Source organism: Periplaneta americana, chromosome 12 (assembly GCF_040183065.1).
Source record: "Periplaneta americana isolate PAMFEO1 chromosome 12, P.americana_PAMFEO1_priV1, whole genome shotgun sequence".
Classification (NCBI taxonomy): Eukaryota; Metazoa; Arthropoda; class Insecta; order Blattodea; family Blattidae; genus Periplaneta; species Periplaneta americana.
The window spans coordinates 70,734,770-70,758,519 of NC_091128.1; the positions used below are offsets into that span (position 1 = coordinate 70,734,770).

The 23,750-nt window shown below is 36.3% G+C and overlaps 1 protein-coding gene across 1 annotated transcript in view; it reads left to right on the forward strand.

Annotated features, from left to right (window-relative positions):
• The first annotated feature begins 3,948 nt into the window (after positions 1-3,948).
• LOC138710545 (ribosomal protein S6 kinase alpha-5-like) overlaps positions 3,949-23,750 on the forward strand; it is a 308,053-nt gene continuing 288,251 nt past the window's right edge. Inside the window, exon 1 of the mRNA XM_069841517.1 lies at positions 3,949-4,488. Coding sequence (XP_069697618.1) covers positions 4,302-4,488 — 187 coding nt within the window. The 5' untranslated portion in view covers positions 3,949-4,301. The remainder of the gene's footprint in view (positions 4,489-23,750) is intronic.

Below are 23,750 nucleotides of genomic sequence, written 5' to 3' on the forward strand. Positions count from 1 at the left end.
CCTTTCCTTTTATAGGCATTAACATTTTAATAAAAGCATTCATGGTCTACTGTAATGAACTTAATTTAAGACAGTGTTCAGCACGGTGCAAAATTTTATGGTATTTCTTACCATGACATATAGTCCAGGCATATATGAAAGATGGTATAATGAATTTTATTATTGGTAATTTTTACATGTTTTTTTTTTCTCAAATAAAAGCTAAAGAGTGAAAGGTTACGTTATTACGAATAGAAATAGAATGTGCTGTAAGTAATTTTGTTGCTACGAAGTTTTAACAATTACACACCTGTGGAGTAACGGTCAGCGCGTCTGACCACGAAACCAGCTGTCCCGGGTTCGAATCATGGTCAGAGCAAGTTATCTGATTGAGATTTTTCCGGGGTTTTCCCTCAACCCAATATGAGCAAATGCTGGGTAACTATCGGTGCTGAACCCCAGACTCATTTCACCGGCATTATCACCTTCATTTCATTCAGACGCTAAATAACCTCAGATGTTGATACAGCGTCGTAAAATAGCTCAATAAGATTAACAGGGCTATTAATAGCCTATCTTGGTTTTGTTTACTTTCAATAGTCTAACAAGGGTGCTCTTTGTCACCTACTTGGAGGATTTAGTGAAGAATATGAAAGGGGCAATAGTAGGAGGAAGAAGAATAAAGAGCTTAAGATTTGCTGATGATATGGCGTTGTTAATAGAAGAAAAGAGTATACTAAGCGATATGCTACTGCAGCTAAATGACAGTTGTGAGCTGTAGGCCTATGCGGTGAAAATAAATGCAAACAAGAAGAAGACCATGGTTATCGGAAGAAAAATAAAGTAAACGTGCGAATTCGAATGAAGCAGTAAAACAAGTGCACAGCTCCAAATACTTGAGGTGTACTATAAATAGTAACACGAGTTGTTGCCAGGATATCAAAAGGAGAATACCAATGGAAAAGGAAACTTTTAATAGAAAAAGGAGCATCATTCGCGGACTTTAGGAAAAAGAACTGAGGAAAAGACTAGTGAAGTGTTTTGTGTGGAGTGTGGCATTGTATGGGGCAGAAACATGGACATTACCGGTACGGCGAAATGAATGGAACGACTAGAGTATTTGAAATGTGGCTATGGAGAAGAAAGGAACGTGTGAAATGGACAGACAGAATAAGAAATGAAAGTGTGCTAGAAAGAATGAGTGAAGAGAGAATAGTAGACCTACTGAGAGTGATTCTTCTTCTTATTTGGTATTACAGCCCAGGTGGGCCTTAACCTCCTCTATGGCTCTCTTCCATCCTTCTCTATCCATCGCCAACTCCCTCCAATTCCTTATTCCTAATCTATTCACATCCACTCGTACACAGTTCCACCATCTTGTTCTCGGTCTTCCTCTTAATCTGGTTCCATCTGGGTTGTTATTGAAGACAATCTTCACTTTCCTTGTTGTTTCCATCCTTGTGACGTGTCCCAACCATCTCAGTCTTTGACATCTTATGTGCGCCTCCAAATCCGATTCCTTGTACAGTTCGTATATCTCATTATTATATCTGGCTCTCCATCCATCCACTGTTTCAATTGCTCCGAATATCCTTCTTAAGATTTTCCTCTCAAATACTGCTAGTTGTTTGCATGTATTTTTATTCAGAACCCATGTTTCTGTACCATATGTTATAATGGGTCTTATTAGGGTTTTGTAAATCTTGATTTTGATTTCTCTAGATATTATTTTATTTTTAACAATTGGTAAAAGTGAATAATATGCCCTGTTAGCCAGATTTATTCTTCTTTGTACCTCATTCCTTAGGTCATTATTTGCTGTCAATATTGATCCGAGATATGTAAATTCTTTTACTTTTTCAAACTTATATGTTCCCATTTTAACTTCCTTCACTTGATCATTTTGTCTTTTGGTGACTGACATAAATTTAGATTTCTTTGTATTTATTTTAAATCCCAGCTTCTGAGTTTCCTTATCCAATGCTATCAAGGCTTCTTCAACATCTTGTATCCTTCTTCCGGTGATGATGACATCATCCGCATAGCCTAAAATCTGTTGTGTCTTATTAAAAATAGACTGAGAGTGATTAGGAAGAGAAAAAGAAATTGGCTCGGTCACAGACAAAAAAGAAACTGCTTACTGAAAAATGCATTGAAAGAAATGGTGAATGGGAGCAGAAGAAGAGAGGCTATCAGATTGTATGCTATATTAAGATATATGGGAGCCACCGGCATAGCTCAGGAGGAGCACTTATGCCTGCTGATCCGGAATTGCGCTCGGGCGTGGGTTCGATTCCCGCTTGAACTGATTACCTGGTTGAATTTTTTCCGAGGTTTCCCCCAATCTTAAAGCGAATGTCAGGTAATCTATGGCGAATCCTCGGCCCCCATCTCGCCAAATACCATCCCTCTATCATAAATTTCATCGACGCTAAATAACAGCGTCGTTAAATAACCAAGTAAAAATAAAGATAGTTCATATGCGGAGAGAAAAGCGGAAAATAAGAAAGATTGAAGAATGCTGGGTTTGCAGTGAAAGGCTTGTCCTTTGACAGAGAACTATAACTAAATGAATTAATGTAAATTTCAGTGTATGCTGTATCTGCTTGGTGTCCATTAAAATTACTATTGGCTGAATATTTCTGTCTTAAATGTTCATATATTTTAATTCAGGTCTTAGTTCATAACATTATCAAAATAATTACAAAATATGAATTAGATTAAAAATTTCAAAGTAATTAATCACAAATTAAACAAATTAACTTAATAAAAGGGCATCGGATTTTCTGGTTTTAAAAGTATTAACTAAAAACAAAAGCATTAATGATTTACTCCACCGCTTTGGACTAGTGGTTAGTGTATTCGACTGCGAAACTAGCGGGTCCGGGATCGAATCCTGGTTGAGAATTTTTTCTGGGATTTTCCCTCAACCCATTAAAAACAAATGCTGGGCACTTTCGACGCTGGACCCTGGGTTCATTTCGCCGTCATTATCAACTTCATCTTCATCCATCCTGCCTACTTCCATACTCATGTCATCCTATCATACGGGGCTACCTCATGCGTGCCCCATCTCAGAACAGGATAACAGGATTCATCATAATCGCCAAAAAGTAGGCAAAGGCGCAAATGGCTACAGATCAACATGCGCGGCGTTGGAAATAACAACTATACAGCTCGCACTGTGTCTAGGGATATAAAATGAGGCCCTTAACTAACTTCAAGTTGGACAACCCTGCAATAGACATCGTGAACAGCAGGGAATACTTAGTTATTAAAAATAAAATATTTATTAATGAACAATCTTAGGTAATTGTCTGTTCCCAGAATCGCTCTCACGACCCAACAGAAGACTTCCGCGAACAGAATCCGCACCCCCGCAATTTAAAATGTGATATAATCATATAACGCGATTCCCCAAAAGATTGTGATTACAGATTTCCTTGGAAATAGAAATTTATTCTAAACGTCAGTTCGGGGTGAGTGACGTCATATGGAAGATGGGAAGGGGTTGCATTTTGTATGAGAATCTAGAAACTAGTGGGCGACGTAGCGCGAAGGGGTGGCTGCAGCGAGGGGATAGCTTGTTACGTAGGCAGGTATTTTGATTCGCTCCATTTTGTTGGCTACCCTGACTCGTGACGTGAGTGTATTTTAAAGAATTCAACATGGCCGCGCATGCGCCGTAGCGTGCTACTGTACTTGTTGTTGGAAACAGCTGATCGCGGAGTGTCTAGTGGTGGGGAGATATGGCTCGTTCTCGGCTCGAGTGGAGATCAGTTGGAAGCGCGCCGCTCTTAGAGAAGGAGGTTGCGCTGTCAAAGTGACAATTTTTTTTGGCAATTCCATTTTGTTGCAGTATCAGCAAAGTGCTTGACATACAACAACACTTCGTAATAATTATCGTATTACTAAATCATTCATTTTTGGTTATAACATAACAAACTGGAGTTTGTTAGTTTGTTACAGTGATCCGTTTTGTAAGTTCTACGAAGTGAGTGTTGATAAAAAGTGACTGTTCAGTGTTTAATAAGATTGGAAGAGAGTTTTTTAAGACTGCGTGTTTCTGATCCGGAAGTGTAGTAAACGCTATTTGATACTCCACAGCCTTCTGACGTGTCTGTCGACCTACTTTTTATAGACAACGCTGCACCATATAACCTCGTTTTAGCAGTGTTCAAATCTTATCCAGTCCAGTGATTCCATTCTGTGTATTAGAAGTGATAAAACCAATTATGACTGGATTCTGTGTATTTGGTTAAGAGATTTCGAAACCACACCGTGTGTTTGTTTGTTTTTTGTATCAAGTGACGGCCAACAATATGGGTGTACATAAAAACGCCGAGCATGAAAGTGGATACTTCGAAGACGAAGAAGACGATGAGGAAGTTTCCAGGAGAGTCATTTATGAAAACAATATTCGTGAGGCTGTAGGGGATAAAAAAGAAGACCCTAACGGCATTGCGGAAATGACCTACTGTGAATCACTCGCCCAGTCAGAGAACAAAAGTGAGTACATAACTGTTCACATTTTGTAGATTGTTACTTTTTTAACATTGTGAATCCACATTATTTTACCGGAGTGGAATATAAATCCAAGGGAGAAACTGACAGCCGATTATGGAGTAAAATTTTCCCATCGAATAGAGTAGAACGTTTAAGGAACGGTACCGACATTATGAACATTATGTTTTAAGTATGTGTAAACAAGGTTCTATTTACGAATTGAAATTTTTTTAACAGCGTACTCACAAATTAATGTTTAGTATTTATTTTGTTCTTGTAAGTTAATGCACTTCTTCGTAACACCAATAAAATTTTGCTACATAATTAGGACGTTTAGAAATAAGAGCTAACCGTCACTTTTTTTTTCTTTGTTTTTAATTCAGACTTTTTCTGTTGATGTGAAAAAATCCATTTTGAAATTTGACAATAGATTTTGAAGTTAAATTAAGATTTAACAAATAATGGAAAGCGTGAAAATAAGTTCACTTTCACCATTATTTTTTTAATGTCTGTGAACAAGAGACTACTTTCGAACCAGAAATAGATGTAGGCCTATTAAGCAATGTGGTATAAAATCAAGAATACAATTTATATTCAGACTTACGTATACTTAATTAAATTTATTTCTTAGTAGATTCAGTCAAGTAGGCTACAACGTTTAAAATCTAAACACTATTCACTTAAAATTTCAATGTATGTATGCAAATAGGTCATCAGTGAATAGATAATGCATGTACGAGTACATGTATCTCTAGATATTGGTAATTTATTTCTTTAGTTGTTGAATAGCCTACGGAAAAATCGTGTTACAATGGAAGTAAACAACTTGTGCCCTCAATTTTGTCTTGAACTGTCATTTTCGATGTATCAAATCGTACATTCAATTTTTTTAGTCGTTTGGGACTGTCTTAAACATAAGTATTGATTAGAATGTTTTAAATTCAAGTGATAATGACTGAAATTTATGTGAACGGTGTAGTGATTATTAATTTCCATAAATAATAACACATTTTCTACAGTTCTTTAAAAGTATCTCTAAACTTCTGACTCTCAAGGCCACTACTTAAATTCGTCAGTATCTTTCAATAAATTTAAACCGCATTGACAACTCTTAGGCTATAGCCAGATATACAGATGGGACAGTAAAGCCTAATTTATTACTTGTAATTAACAACAAATTTACAAGGAAATTGCTTGGAAGCCTGTTTGACTTGTGATTACTTGACAAGGCTGTGAGAGAACCAATGTCATATCAAGCGGCCCGGACAGCATGTCAAACTTTGCCAGATATATGAATGGTTTAAAGAAGGTAAAAGTAGGTCATTTCCATAAATAATAACACATTTTCTACAGTTCTTTAAAAGTATCTCTAAACTTCTGACTCTCAAGGCCACTACTTAAATTCGTCAGTATCTTTCAATAAATTTAAACCGCATTGACAACTCTTAGGCTATAGCCAGATATACAGATGGGACAGTAAAGCCTAATTTATTACTTGTAATTAACAACAAATTTACAAGGAAATTGCTTGGAAGCCTGTTTGACTTGTGATTACTTGACAAGGCTGTGAGAGAACCAATGTCATATCAAGCGGCCCGGACAGCATGTCAAACTTTGCCAGATATATGAATGGTTTAAAGAAGGTAAAAGTAGGTCAGAAGCCACTTTACTGTCCAAGTACGACCGAATATACCTGACATGCCTCGCACTAAGCCTAGCTACCTGCTGTTATCACTGCTGCGAGTTGTGTAGTATCAGTTCTGTCTGGGAGATGTGATCACATCATTTATTTACTCGATTGAAAATGTAGGCTATTCTAGCCGTTTTCTTAGTCGGTTCTTCCCCGGGCCAGCGTTCCAAGTGTCATTAAGGTCACGCGTTGCTGAGTTTTTCTATAATTTATACAATTTTCTACTTGAAAACTTTACTTCAATTAGACATTGCGAAAATACCCGTGCTCAGTTTTTTTTCTTTTCTTCAATTGTTTGTGTAAAATTTTTGCATTGAAAAATTTGCCTAACGATAATTTTTTTTTAATTTAAAACTCATCATCATGAACTTTATTGTTTAGATCATGTGATCTGTGACAGTATTCTAAGAAAGATGGCCTTGATCCCTCCACCGATATACAGTATCTATATTTCCTGATCTCCGTGTCCTATTGGTCTGCATGCGAAAGTTGATTTTGAAGTCTCTCTCTCTCCCCATTCTTTGTATATAATTCTTTCTTTCACTGTTGTAATCAAAAAATAATTCCTGTTAAACATATATCTGGGCTTCACATAAAGATATCATTTTCCTTAAAGTTTAAATGAAGCTAAGACTCCCTATAATGAAATAATGCATTGGTTTTTTCCTGGTCATATTTCATTAATAAAAAATAACTTTTTCAATTTTACCGCCGACATAAAGATCGGAGTTATTATTATTATTATTATTATTATTATTATTATTATTATTATTATTAGGGTGAATTCGTTGTAACGGTTGTGACATTTGGACACGAAGTAAAATTTACAATTCCCATAGAAGTGAAAAACTGAAGAAAACTTCATTAAAATATAGGTCTAGGTCTCAAGCTGCAATTGCAAGAAGATAAATTTAGTAAATTGATTGATAATAGAAATATATTTCCTTAAAGTGTTGTTGGCTACGGACTGGAAGGTCCGGGGTTCGATTCCAGGTGGTGACAGGATTTTTTCTCGTTGCCAAACTTTCAGAACGGCCCCAAGGTTCACTCAGCCTTCTATAAAATTGAGTACCGAGTCTTTCCCGGGGGTAAAAGGCGGTCAGAGCGTGGTGCCGACCACACCACCTCATTCTAGTGCCGAGGTCATGGAAAGTATGGGGCTCTACCTCCATGCCCCCCAAGTGCCTTCATGGCATGTTACGGGGATACCTTTACCTTTTTAAAGTGTTGTAACGGGTGTAATATTGTATGGACACAACATTCGACTTACTTTATTCATTTGTAAAACTCTTTGATTTATGAAGTCTTTGCTTGGTTACCCGAAACTGTTTTGAGGAACATGATCCAGGAGTTGAATCATTTAACTCTATACCTAAATTTAAGTTTACCACATTCATCATATTTATGTCCACTGATAGTACGTAATTTCATTGATGTTTCTGCATTGAATGCATTATGTATGAGGTAGCCTATATTTTTGCACGTTTTAAAATATTTTCCATCCATGTTTCACTATGAATGTCACAAGACACTTTGTACAGAATTTCTTTGGGCAAGGATGGAAAATTAGTCGGAACCTTAGAATGAGAATTGAGTTTAGTTAAGTACTTGACATTTTCATGATAAATACGTGCACAAATATTATGAGGCAATGCAGAAAGTGAAAAAAACAAAGGGTGGGTGCAAATTAAAAAATGATCTTCCAGTTTTAATATCAGGGTAGGCCTACTGTAACTGAAAAACATGTTTGCATTTCCCAATGCCACGCCATTTCATTGATATACTGGGTGTTCAGTTCAAAGTGTGCCATGGCTCGCTGTGTGCCGTCATGTGGCTAGTCGATGAGCCAGGAGAATTCAATCTTCCTACACTTGCGCAGAGGTGTATTACTTATGTGCCAGAGAAGTTGCCTAGTAAGTACGGCGTTCATTCAGAAGAGTACTTACCGATATGTACGGTAACGCCGGTAGTGGCAGGAATGTGAACTGTTTCGAAACATATACTGAGGTGAGTTTTTTCTTACTGTCGGGATATGGGGAGAGGATTAAGACGATTACTTACGTATTTGTTGACATTAACTTTGTCGCATGAAAGTAAAATTTGTGTTAAAAACCTTCCACTATAGCCTATCCTAAAGTCTATACAGTATAAAAAAAGGAAGCGATAGTAACTTAATTTCTAATATTAGTATCTGATATTTATAAACCGAATTAAACAATGGTAATTACATCCTTAATAATAATAGGCCTATGCCAACATTTTGTAATAAATCATTTTAAATACCAGCCACTTTACTTTTTCTTTATTATAATAACATCCATTACACTTTCTTCATATTTTAAAAAATTTACTACACTTCCATATTAGTGAATATCTTAATTTAATAAAGTACAGTGTGTGCATTTTATTTCCTTACCGCTAAGCGTCACTTTTACTGTCTGCACCTAAGCTACCGTTTCCGTCATGCGGCCCGCAGTATGTCGCAGAAAACCTCCTGGACAGTCATACATCATTAGTCATTACCACTAATTGTTATTGTGTCATAAATTAAAAATACAATAGTACACTGTCTTTTAATGTTCTTCAGGAAGTGTTGTAAGGTTTCCGGGATCAAAACACGTCTTCTCCTATTTTTTTGTCTTGTACACTTCCATTCTCTCTTTATTTTCTGGCTAGATTACGCATTGTTGGACGACTAGGAACTTTGACACCTGGAAAATTCCTTCTAACCTTCTTCGCACTTGTCGGACAGAATTAGAGATACATGAGAAATAAACACGTGGAGTTATGTGCAGTAAAGCGAAAAACTCGTCGGACACATCTCTCGAAAATGCCATCTCGCTATCACCAGTTCCGTCGATGATAGATACAACGCAGTTGATACAGCGTTATTAAATGACATTTTATAAAAATAGCTCGAATTCATAGCTATTTTATGTTTTCGACTTCATATCCTATAAAGAATAGTCATTTTTAGTAAAATTGTCATATTTCATATGCGTTATTCCCTGATAAATTGATTGGTGGATATACGAACAAAATCCGTCCATTAGTTTAGGAGAAATCGTGATACACAATCAGATATGCCCAAAGCCACTTGTTTTCGGTATGAATAACTCTGAATTCGTTTATTCTCCCCTCCCCCCCCCCAATTTTTTTTTAAGTTGAAATGCCTATGTTCGAGGTACAAAAGAGAAAAAATCGTTACGTTTTGGCATGAAAAGTTTACTCTTATGAAACTCGTGGAACTAACATGGCAATAAAATTTCGTACATCGTGGTTTTCTTTGCGGTCCGGCTCACTCCATTCTTTTCTGGGTGTATGAGTTATGTAAATACGTGAATATGAAATAAAATATTATAGTACATGTTCTCTTGTTTTCGAGTATAGGCCCTAAATGTTTCACGCATTCTTTTGACGTCCTTAAGTTCCTTGTCAGTTTTGTTGTGCAGAGTTCGCTAATAAGAAAGTAATATACAAAAAGAGTGAACATTCCAAACATTGTCAGTTCTTATTCTACACTTTATAGGCTTACTGTCAATGAAAAAGTAAAATTTACACCTGGCATAATCAAATCAATTAGCTGTTTTGCATTCTTACTCAAACCCCTGGGGAGAAAAATCAATATGCTGTTTATTTTTTATTAAAGCTTTTGACACAAGTTTCACCGTCCATAATTTCCTGCCAGTAGATAATGCTTTTTCAAAGTTCTTAGCAAGAAAGTTCCGGTGCTTTGGTTATAGAGAATCTATGTGCAGTAGAGTCAAAATGTGCGTTCCAAAATCTGTTTTGTCACAGGTACTGTTTCTTACAAATTTCCTGGAAATACCAAAGGTAGGATGGGAAAGGGGTTGCTACCTGGAGTCCGCTGATGGGTTCTAAGTCCAGCATTTTATTCATACATTTAATTATCCGTGAAACGTGCATGCACTTTGTTCTTCGCATTGCAAGGGTTCTGGCCTAGATTCCGCTCTCTCTTTTGAGTTAGCTGTTGGACCTTCATTTCTGATACGGGTTTTCCGTATTTTTCTTGAAGTATGGAACTGTGGCAGGTTATTTTAATCAGCTCATAACAAGCCTGGGCAACATCGAAGTTTTAAATTTTGGTAATCAGAAAATGAAAGTTTACATTTCGATTCTCTTTGATGATGACACGCTTTAAATACGAGTAGGCCTATAGTGTGTCAGTTATATTTGTCAGCATTTATTTTTTCTACTTAACGCAACATATTTCCTTATATGTTTATTAAGATAACTTGAATAATCAATTTTTAATGATTCTGAGCAAATTATTTATTTTTATTTATTTCATTTAATGCCCAGACACCTGACACAAGGACATTCGTCTACATACTCCACCAAAATATTACACTTAATATCTTCCTATAAAACAATTTCCTTATTGACACTACTGTAAATCATGTCTTGAGTACATATGGCTGTGAATACAATTTTACAGTTACAAGTTTTGCGGTTTCAAATGGGCTTCACTGTACAATTAAGAAATTAATTAAATTTGCCACTATATATACCCAGTACTATAATTTATTAATATAATGAAAACCAGGATATTCCAAAAATAAATAAATAATCATCTCCCCCGAAAGGTTGCCTTATATAAGTTACTTAAATGTCACTTTCAAGTTGAAAAAAGTTTGTTTTGGTGCCTGAATAGATAATTTGCTTAATCTCTGAAACACATCATTATTGTTATTATCTATAGTAATGTCACAAGAAGTTTGAGATTTATCTGGGAAAGCTCAGACATCGAGTAGCACTTATTAGGACTATTTCGTAAATGAAATAAAAATGTAAATAATATATCCCTAAAATTCACTCACAAAATGTTAATAATTATACATTTATGAATACTTACCTATTCTGACATTGTGAAGTTGAAATAGATTAATATCGATTACTGTAATAAAGAAATTGAGAAAAGCGAAATACAGGTTTAACAATGTTAAATAAATGTACTGCGCTTTTCTCTTATTATTATTATAACATAAATATATTAATTAGGCCTAAATGAACAGTTGTTGAAAACGCAGTTATCAAATCTGAATGAAGGACTCATTTTCTTTATATAAAATGGACATTGAATTAGGAGATGTAGATGTGGAAGTGGGATTTAGCACTAGTACTTAATCATTACATTAATGGATTCATGCTCATCGATATACGGTTAAACAGTTGGCGACACTGACTAAAAAGAACGACCATGCGATAAATTGATTGCGATAAATCGAGTTGCAAAAATTATCGTTATGTATGACTGTGATTGGTTGGAATTCAAAATTTCATTACACTTCATTGGTCTAAAATGGAATGACGTCATAAAAACGAAGTAGTCATTGTAATTTCTTATCATGTTAGGGCTTTAAATAGGTTATTGATTGCAGTATCTTGCCTTTCGGAGACTAATAACTAGTTGAAGTGGATTAAAACGCGATTTATATGTAAGTGGGTCTCGAACCAGGAACCTCCATTATACGTAATGTTTCAATATGTCTCAGCATAATCAATTACATCACACGTCTGCTAATAAATAAAAAAATCTCTTATATAAAAGTCAGAAGAAAACATTCGACAACTCCCAGAGTCGTGACTGTTGCCATAGAAACAAAACAAGAACACAGCGCGTTTATTAAGATGTCTCCACTTGGGTGTGGGATTGAAAAACACGAATGTGACCCCAATAGCACCACAAAGTTATCGTCGAGAAGTCTGTATATATTAAAGTGAAGTTGTTTTTAATTAGATTGTCTATTTAGGTGCCCGATTGAGGGGGAACTGTAACAGCAGCTCTGTGAATAATGATAAGGCTTGCATCGCTGTTGAAATGTCTTACACAATAGAAAGCAGGAAGAGTGGCTCTTCTTCACTGTCTGAATGCAGTTGTTCCGCCCACACTTGAATTCTACGCTGAGACCCACCATACGTGTTAAATTGTTCCGTCACTTACTGTAAAGAAGTCGGGTTAATTCTGACCTAGAATCGACATGACTAGTATGTGCTATAAATGCTTAGTCCGGCGTTCGATTATCTGCGTGGAAAGTGAAAGTTTATGTTCTGTACTTCCGCTGGAAATTATGAAGCCTAGCTGTGTTGTGGCATATGCTTTTATTGATCATATTGGCAGCAATAACTGATGTTTATGCAATATTTTAGAGTAAATGTACACAGAACCTGCTTGCATTAAGCAAGTTATCGTGTAGGAAAGTGACGAATTTGTCATCCTTGTTATAATTGCATTTTAAATACATTATAATAATAATAATAATAATAATATCAACTTGAACCTTAATTCTGAATTTTGTGAGAAATTTTGGATCTATCCGTCTCTGGATCGTACAGCTTTCTTCCATCTTTTGGGTTTCTAATGCAAAATTTCGCCTTCTTTTTTATTTATTTGTACCTATAGTGTTTCTATAGTCCCGTTTTCTTTAATGCCTAGGTTTAATTAGTTATGAATGGCACAAGTCCAGTACATTCAGAAACTTAAAAACGTAATATCACTCTTTTTTGTTTTAAGTTGAGCACAAACAGAGAATTAATTAGGTTTGCACAAAGCAGCAGACAGAACAGATTTTCAGCTATGAAAATAGGCAGCACCAAAAAAGTGGTTTTGGAGAAAAAAACACTGAAAACAATAGTAACACAGCAAGTCTATGCCTACTTTTCTATAGACTACGTAGAAAATACATTTTCAAAATATAGTCGTAGACTATAATGCCACAGAAATATATAAAATGAATTAAATTATAGAAATAAATGTTGAACAAATGATGATCTGCACAAAGTTAAGACTGCGTAAGAATTCCATCCAAAGCAACATTGTAAGTAGGGTTTGATTTTAAATAAATGAAAATGTCGACAAACGAAAGTAGCTAAAATGCGCTTGCAAGCCGTTGTTAGGATTCACATGTTTTGGTAAATAGAGGAATACAGATGTATGAGCAAGATTAAAAGTTAAATACGTGATAATATGTAGTGTTCTGTATTTAATGTTAATGTTACAGTAACATCATCTTCGTTGCATTTAATACAACATAATGTTAAAAAAAATGTTATTACGAAGATACTAGTATGCAAACCTTCAAACTAAGCCGTGGGTTTTTTCTTATCACAGTTTTAGAAAAATGGGAGATTAATTGTTACTGAACATTATTATTACTTTTCGTGAATTGCACTTACATAAAATTAACAAATAATGAGGCTAACAGAAATGCAACATAGCCCGTTCTTGAGTTTCCAAAGACTTGTTACGGAATAAACAAATATCATAAACAAATCTCACGAGGAAACCAATTACATACGACGCAATACAATTCAGACTAACAGCAAACGTAAATAACACTAATTAATCAGTGCTGGCTTTGTTCGAAATGTGCTCCTTAAGCCTGCCTACACTAGCTGGTAGATGCATTGTATAATATTTGGAACTACAAGAGTTTTCAAACGTTCCCATGTCATTATCTTTGTACGTATTCATTTTTATAACAGTATATATATTGCTTTGGAAGACCATGTAGAACACTTCCCTGCGATACACGCTCGAAAACTCTGTGTGTATAATTATTTATAAGAGCATTGAGTTCTTTTACTTTGAGGTGCTAAGTAGGTGACACATTTTGTTTGTGGAACCCTTATTGTGTAATCTAGTAAGCACTTACAACGGTTTGCTTCTAGTAACTACAGTATAAGTTAACAGGTTTTCCTTATTTCTCAGTGATAAATTAGCTGCAATAATATTTTATGCATTATATATAATAAATGATATTATAAAATTATGTATCAAATTTAATATATTATGTATACAAGAAAAAACTTGTCAAATATTTAGCAATATGAAACAGTCTAACGAATCTTTTTCAATATTGATCTTTGACAAGTTTTCTTGTAAAGTACTGAATTGGAAGAAAAAATTTGATCGTGTGCAAGCAGCTTTAGGCCTATACAACTAATTCTGTGACTTCAGATGTGTAATTAAGAACAGTAAATGTATTTTTTGTGTCTAGCAGATAAAAGTTGCATTTCCGTAGACCTGATAATCAGCACGAGAAGGGTGGAAATGAGGTCACAGGATTTGATAGAATTAGAACAACAAAAGAAAGTGTTACATTATTAGTTGCGCAAGCAGTCCCACGCAATGCATAAGAGAAGTGTTACAAGGAACACAAACCTCTCTCAGATAATTGGGTCATGTTACAACACCCAGCTAGACAAAGATGCCACACGGTGCGGGCCGAGCGGCGGCCCAGCTGATTCTGTAGTGAGTGGAAATTCCGTGGCGCACGTGTTATGCGGGATCACGCAGCGGGAGCGGGGACGCGGCAGGCCGGGGGTTTCCAAACTGCATGCAGGTGTCTGCCTTCTTAATTACTTGTCCCTCATAAGTGTAATGGCTTGCAGTTTTTCACGGTACGATTGCGTTTATCACCACTGCTTGGTTTTAATTTGAGTTTTTCAGGATCATTTATTTTCTCATATGTCACAAAGAACCCGACTTCTATTCACTGAAGAGAATACTGTGCTCCAACCACGAGAAAGTCTTTGCGGAATGAAACGCAGCCGGGTAATGCTGCGAATGAATGTTAATGTCGTAAGATGTCATAAGGTCACACACATGGGTACTCGTATCTCTATTGGCTCGCTCTCACAGCACAATAGAATATATATTTTTAGTAGGTTATTTTACGACGCTTTATCAGCATCTCAGGTTATTTAGAGTCTGGATGAGATGAAGGTGATAATGACGGTGAAATGAGTCGGGGGGTCCAGCACCGAAAGTTACCCAGCATTTGCTCATATTGGGTTGAGGGAAAACCCCGGAAAAAAACCTCAACCAGGTAACTTGCCCCGACCGGGAATCGAACCCGGGCCACCTGGTTTCGCGGCCAGACGCGCTAGCCGACACTAGAATAGAATTAGAAGTACTTATAAGTTAGATTTACTTTTGCTTATCGTTTCAAATATCTGGGAGCAACAGTAACAAATATAAATGATACTGGGGAGGAAATTAAACACAGAATAAATATGGGAAATGCCTGTTATTATTCGGTTGAGAAACTTTTATCATCCAGTCTGCTGTCGAAAAATCTGAAAGTTAGAATTTATAAAACAGTTATATTACCGGTTGTTCTGTATGGTTGTGAAACTTGGACTCTCACTTTGAGAGAGGAACATAGGTTAAGGGTGTTTGAGAATAAGGTGCTTAGGAAAATATTTGGGGCTAAGAGGGATGAAGTTACAGGAGAATGGAGAAAGTTACACAACACAGAACTGCACGCATTGTATTCTTCACCTGACATAATTAGGAACATTAAATCCAGACGTTTGAGATGGGCAGGGCATGTATCACGTATGGGCGAATCCAGAAATGCATATAGAGTGTTAGTTGGGAGGCCGGAGGGAAAAAGACCTTTAGGGAGGCCGAGACGTAGATGGGAAGATAATATTAAAATGGATTTAAGGGAGGTGAGATATGATTATAGAGAATGGATTAATTTTGCTCAGGATAGGGACCAATGGCGGGCTTATGTGAGGGCGGCAATGAACCTCCGGGTTCCTTAAAAGCCAGTAAGTAAGTAAGTTTGCTTATCGTAGGCGTTATTATAGAATATTTTTTATTTATAGTCCTAGGTTTATTGCATTTACTATTTAAAGGTTTACGTTTATTTTATTTTATTTCATTTACGTTTATTTATTTTATTTCATGTAATTGTAATAATTGTATATTATAGGCCTATATCACTCCACCGGGTGCATACCCAATTATAATGTTAATAAATACATCCATACATACAAACAATAACATTATTACACACATTTATACTACCCTAGTTACAAAATTAGATCACTGTTAATCTCCTAGGTTGCTATTTACAGACATTTCGCAGCACGCGCTACGAGCGTGCTAAGCTAGCCCCGGCTATCCATTGGTTACTTATACAGAATTCAAATCATATCATATCGCTAACACTGGTTTATGAATACGAAAAACGCTGATCATCCACCGGAAGCCCGCGTTGTAAATGTCTATGAATATGGCCCCTGGTATTTTAATCCCTCCATATAGGAAATAACATATGCAGGAGAGCGCATGGTTTTTAAACTGACGTTATAACGATAATATTATCTATCTACTTCGCTCCAATAGATGACGCAATAGTAAGCACATTCCTTTCACGGTTGATCTCCTGGTTGGAGAACAGTATATTTGTCCCTCATCCACCAGCGTTGTCTAGGACTTAGCGAGCTGGAGTCTAACAACGAGGCATCTCTTGAGCATGGGTTCGAAATCTTCTTGCAGCTATAGCTGCATCGCTGTTATTTCCGGCGTGGCTCTTCCTCTTTTTCTATGTCTTAAGCTGGCCGCGTTGTTGCACATTTTATATACCTGTCTGCCACCGAGGAGGGCAGTATACTAATTAATAGCTGTTTACTAAATGTAGCAGCAGTGGAATGACAAGACGCGCACGTTTAAATGTAGCCGAGTTGCAGCGTGATTTGGTGCCGGAAATAACGGCGACGCGGCTATACTGTCCTCCAACCAGGAGATCAACCGTGAAAGGAATGTGCTTACTATTGCGTAATCTATTGGAGCGAAGTAGATAGATAAAATTATCGTTATAACGTCAGTTTATAAACCATGCGCTCTTCTGCATATGTGATTTCCTATATGGAGGGATTAAAAGACCAGGAGATTAATAGTGATCTAATTTTGTAACTAGGGTAGTATAAATATGTAACAATGTTATTGTTTGTGCTGTGAGAGCGAGCCAATAGAGATACGAGTACCCACGTGTGTGACCTTATGACATCAACATTCATTCACAGCATTACCCCGCTCCGTTTCATTCCGCAAAGACTTTCTCGTGGTTGGAGCACAGGAGGTATTGCTACGAGCTAAGGAGTTGGCGGTGCGTCGGCAATGAGGAAAGATAACCTATTCAGCTAGGCAATAATCCAGCTATTACGCATTCAGAAAATATAGACTTTGCACACAATAAGAACAAGTTACTGGATGAAAATGCATTGTGTAGCCTATAGGTGGCTGGTGTCACACTCGTCCGTCCTTCACAGATAAGATAACAGTAACGAGATCCCACCAGTGTTGCCAATTGGACGGAAATTCAGTCAACGTAGCGGACGGGAAAAGAATGGCTTTGACGGCTGACGTATTTTCTGGCGGAAATTACGATTTACATCGTCTTTTGACTTTTTTAGTTGCTGTAATTTTTTTTTTTTAATTTTTGGAGGATTTCACTTTTTCATTGAACTGTGCCGTACTGGAAAGTATCCCCTGTTTCAGATTTCCTCGTAGTAATCAAGTCAAAGTTGAATTAATATTTTAATCAAGATTGGTAATTAAATTGTTTAAAAATTTTATTTTTATTTGTATATAGATATATTGAGTGGGTATTATTTATTTATTTTGACGGTTTCTGACGGATTTCCAGGTATTAGACTGACGGGGATACAATTTATATGTTGGCAACACTGGATCCCACCTCTCATACCTACGTTGCAAGCCATCTCGTCAGCTCGTATAATAACTGACACAGCGTCGTTAACTGGGCCTAACTAATTAAAGATTCCTTGTCCAATGTTGTCATATATCGTGTTGACCACAGGGTTCAGTTGTGAAACGAAATTATTAAAACCGTGTCTGTTGCCCAGTATTTGATATTATTATTATTATTATTATTATTATTATTATTATTATTAAAGCCTGTGTGATGTATCTTGTCTCACTGTGAAAAGAGTGTTATAGCGGTAGGGGAGTGGAGCGGTGCCGTCCATCCATCCAGTGGCGGAAGGGACTAGTTGATACATTCTGTAGCACAAAATAAAATAACAAAATATCTCTCTTCGTAGATGTGTAGTTCCGTCACTGAGCTTGTCTTTCAAGAAACTGAGTTCCGGTAGCCTGCACAATAACAAGGTTTTGAAAGGAATCCTGAAAATTTACAACCTCCTATAATCTCCACTCTCATTTGAAGGGACATGGCTTTATCGCTACTGAGACAAGATAAACCAAAGCAGATATTATTATTATTATTATTATTATTATTATTATTATTATTATTATTATTATTATTAAGTAGCCATTTGCGCCTTTGCCTACTTTTCGGCGGTTATGATGAAGAATTCTGTTCTGAGATTGGGGCACCCATTAGGTCGGATTCTGTTAGCCCCGTAGGATAGGATGACATATGAGTATGGAAGTAGGCAGGATGGATGAAGATGAAGGTGATAACTGCGAAATAAGCCCGGGGACCAGTATCGAAAGTTACCCAGCACTTGCTCTTAATGGGTTGAGGGTAAACCCTTGGGTAAAACCTCAACCAGACAGCTTGTCCCAACCAGGATTCGATTCCGGGCATGCTAGTCTCGCAGTCAGATACGCTGGCCACTAATTCAAAGCGTTGGACTTATTACTACTACACTGCTGCTACTACGACCATCACTACCATTACCATGTTACAAATTTGGAAAGAAGCCTAGCAAAATCATCATGTCCAAATCCCTTGAAAATTCGTACACAAATTAAAGTACTGTAAAACAAAAGAGCTTAAGTACAAAATATTAGCTGCCGGTTCGAACCGTAGGTTACAAATAACAGCTTATAAAATAGCATCAAATCTACAATTGAGTGCTCTAGTCACTCACGGACAGGAGAACGCGAATTCGATTATACGCAATGTTCAAAACATGCAGAGGTGAGCCTGCCTGGAGAGAAATAAAAAAATAAGTTGTAGCCGCCAAATTACTCTTCGATCACTCATATAAATTGAGGGAAAGGAGACAGAGGACGGACACTGGAAAGTTTTCTTTTCTCAATCGTACTATCAAGGACTGGAATGCTTTACCTTCAGACTTACTAAAGGCTTTACCAATAACCAAAAATGTATTTAAAGATAGGCTTAAGAACTTTACTAATAGACGGTAGTACATTATACACACTATTTAAAGGGTATAATTGATGTTTTGTTATTTTAAGTGTTGTGTCAGTGAAGTGTGAAGTTTTGTGTAAGTGAAGCGAGTTTGTGTCAGTGAAGTTTTATGGTTTATACTAGTAGTGCAAAGTATTTGAACAGCGAAATGTTTTTGAGGAGTTAGTGAAATCAGGATAGTATCAGTGAAATGTGTCGTAGTTCCAGTGCAGTGAGTGAGTTGACAGCGAAATGAGTGAAGTGCTGAAAGGTACTTGTGCATGTATGAATATATCATACTCGTGGGTTTTAGTTCAAACTTAGGGTTAAGATACAAATTAGATGTACTTTAAATGCTATTTTAAGTGAGCGTGCTTCATTTAATTTGGGATGCTCATTATCATTATTATTATTATTATTATTATTATTATTATTATTATTATTACTGATTCAATATATTTTGATTTCAGCAAAGCTTTTGCTGTAGTTCCGCACTATATCCTTCTTCATAAGTTAGGAAATATTGGCCTTTCTGTAACCTACGTAAAGTGGTTCGAAAATTATTTAAGTAATAGAGTTTCATGTGTAAGACTGTTTAATATACACTTTTATTCTTATAATATAAATTGCTGAGTCCCGCAGGGATCTACTTTAGGACCTCTCTATTTATTATATTCATAGATGATATATGCAAAAGAATAAGTTCTGACTGTTTATTATTTGCAGACGATTTAAACATTTTTCGTACAATCAAAAGTAGTACTGACTGTCAATCACTTCAATGTGACATTAATTCAGTCGCTAAATGGTCGGAAGACAATGGTATGACAATTAACATATCCAAAACTAATGTAATAACCTTTTCTAGAAAAACTTCTTCACTGAAATTTAATTATTATCTAAATAATGTACTAATTAACAGAACGGATTGCGTAAAAGATTTGGGAATATTCTTTGACAGTAAATTGTATTTTCATAGTCACGTTGATTACATTTACAATCACGCAATCAGAATGCTAGGAATAATACGGTCAATAACTTATTCTTTTTCCACGCCCGATTCTCTTTTAATGCTATACTATACATTGGTGCGATCGAAACTCGAATATGCATCTGTAGTTTGGAACTCGATTACAACTACGGACTCGGCTAAATTAGAAAATATACAAAGAAAATTTATATCCTTATGTTCATTCAGATTTCTGCCCATTAATTCCGGGTATAGTTATGAGAGAAAATGTGAATATTTTAATTGTCAAAATCTATATGCTAGACGCCATGAGCTAGATTATCTGTTCTTTTGTAAAGTCCTCAAAGGTGATATATCCTGTGACTCTTTCTTAAACAATATTACCTTACGTATTCCAACAAAAGATATGAGAGCCCACAAACTTTTCTATATTAGAAATTCGAAATTTCTTTCACCAGTCTCCAGATGCATTAAAAATGCCAACATGCATGGCTGCGAATTCGATCCCTTCAATGTATAGACTTTGTTTGCTCTTGGCAACGATTTATCATTTATGTATTCTTTTAGGCATTATACTCAATTAACATTCTCTCATAGTATTCTTAGTTATCCATTCATCGTCATTATTGTAATTGTAATTATATTTATGTGTAATAATTATCTTTGTTTTATGTTTTTGTTATATTTGTGCTGAACTGTAATTGGCCACTGGCTGTTGTACAGCACATTAAATAAATAAATAGATTATTATTATTATTATTAATTGTCATTATTGAGTGTAATTAGTTACCACTGCCACGGGGTGTTTGCCCACTTGCAGTGTAAATGTATTGTGTATGCAGTGTGTATGTATTATACATTACTACTACTATTATTGCTACTGCTGTTACTACTTCTACTACTAGGGAGTTTTCGTAGCTCGGAAGAATAATTGGCAACACAGATTAAGAGTTCTGCAGTAACCTGTCCTCAGGTAGTAAGTGAAAGTATTGCAAGTTTTTAAAGATGCAGTGGGTCACGTAAGACATACATTTCTGTGTCGTGTTCACCCTCAGACCTCAAACAGCGGGGGTGGGGTGGGGAAGCATCAAGGACGCAGCAACAAGTAGCAGAGTTATCTGCGAACACGCGCTCTTCTTAATCCAGATCCGCATGCCCACAGCTAACACGACTTGGGTTGTGATAACTTGCCTTTGAAGTCTGCCTGCTCAGTTTCGCCGCGGGGGAGGTCGTTCCGATGCATGGCACACTATGATTTGACAAATCCGAATACAGATCGTAATAAAGTGCGCATCCGAGCTGGGTAAGAGATGGTGCCGTTGCGTTGCCCTTGAATGAAGATAATTTTTGTTCTGTCATCGTAGGAAATATATACAAAGTATTGAGACTGTGATGTTATAAATGACTGATTTGGGCTGCAACCACATGCAAACTAACGGCCTTGGTTAAGAACATAGTAACTATGGGTTATGTTATGATGAAAAAACTTTATTTTGCACTAAAGTGTCTATTGACATTTTTTTTTTTCCAATCTAACGACTTCGACTGAAAAATTGTTATACCAGTAGACATAAACATTGTACATTACGACTGATTGGAAATAAAACTAAAATGAATATTAAAATGGATTATGAAATCATGGTTAAAAAGTAGCCTAATCGTCGTTAAAATGTAATTTCTGTGCACAATTCATTATCACCGATTAGGCCTACTTACACATGGTTAGCGGACACCTCATTTAACAAGGGTAAAGTCTGTAATAATACACTATTTCTACAAAATGTCAAAGGATAGCATCCATACCTCTGCAAAGATGATAGCCAACGTTTAAAAGGCACTGCGCTTACTCCTTTCTACAACGAAACGAACGTATCCTATATTTTCGTGTTGCATATTTGTTTTTCATTGGGTGCTGTTATGTTTAAAGAGTTGTATTCCCTTTTTTGTATAGTGATGTTAGTTAAAATCTAACAAAATGGAAAATAAAAACGAAAATGGTTGTGCCAACATGAGTGCGAAGTATTGATAAATGGAATTACTAGATATAAGTATGTATACGGTAATAGAGAAAATGATGGAATATTCATAAAGGAAAAGGTTAAATCAAAGACCACCAGGAGATTAATATGAATGTGTGTATACATTCCAATTTTACCAGGGAATTGTGCAATATCCTAAAATCCGTCCATAACCTCCCTTCGTTCAGCTTGCGACGCGCTTAAGAAAATATATGCTGTTTCCCTCTTAAAATACTGTACTGAAAATCAGTTGCAATTAATATTAATGTTGTAAGCAGACAGTTAACAGTACAAATAGGACTGTTTCTGTTTGTTGGTTATTGCAAATGATCCATCTGTTGCAACAAAAATGACACCGTAAATTTCGGTAAACGAAATCTCTCCTGACATTTCTCATAAGAATTCTCTCTTTCCACTAGCACAACTTCACGCTCACCATCATCCATATCCAAGCAATCCAAATGCAATAATAATAGTCTTCGGAATCATCAGGTATAAATCTGGCAGCCATTTTGCTTTACTAAGCCTACTAAAGCCGTGTCTCAAAGCTACATTTTCAGCTGAAGTGAACTAGAAGTTGTCTAAAAGCCGGATGTGACGTCAGAAGTCATGATCCAAAGCTGCATAGTGCATAGCAGTCGAGTCCCTAGTAGCTAGTAAACGAAAATGCTTGCTTGATTGATGACTTCTTCACTAAACAAACATGGATACCTCATCAGCAATTGGGGTTATGAAATCTGAAGATGCTTTGGAAGTGAAATAATGTAAATATAATGTAGACTAACACGTTAACTTTGACTCTGTTAGTAGCCTACCTTCTTCACAGTTTTTTTAACAATATTGTAATTTATCAGGCTATCGTCTTTTCAACATAAATCGCATTAGGACACTGCTTTCTTAATTCAGTGCTGCACAATGTCGTCATGGTTTTTAGAGAAATAGTCTGAAGAAGCTCGTATTTCGAGCATACATGTTCAAAGCTCCCTAGTGTATAGTTTACAAGTCACCTAGTTGCTAGTCACTAGTGTGTAGTATAGACTTGAACTTTGAGACACGGCCTAGCCCTTTGTTATCTCTAACCGGCTAACCTCCTGTTTAAGGCCTAATCGAACTCGCGTCGTAAAAATGCTTAACCAGGTGACAATATTTTAACCGATGCGGTGGTTACATTAACCGACGTTAAAGTACGTGGCATAAGTGTGTTGAAGTGGTATCAAGAACTTTGTTTAAGACAGAATGTTATAATTGAGTTTTTGGAAAGTATGACTATGAATGGCTATAATAAAGATCTCTGAATATGTTAATCGTATATTATATAATTTTGGACATCGATTGAAATATTACGAATCGGTTATTAACACATACCAGATGGTCTTGAAATAAGCTGACGGCGTTTGGACATACCGTTAGCGGAGCGGTTAGCGTGTCTGTTTGTTATACTGAAAGTTCCCGCTTATGTTAGTTGTGGTGGACAGAGAAGGGTTGTGGCTGGATTTTTCGAAAAACTCCTATTTCTCCTGCCTTCATTCCACAATATACATTGAGGTAGTAGCAACAAGGGATTACAGCCCTGTACATCTTCCGCAAGAGCCCAGTTCCATGAGGCCACATTGAGACAAATGCGGCACAAACTAGCAATCATGTAA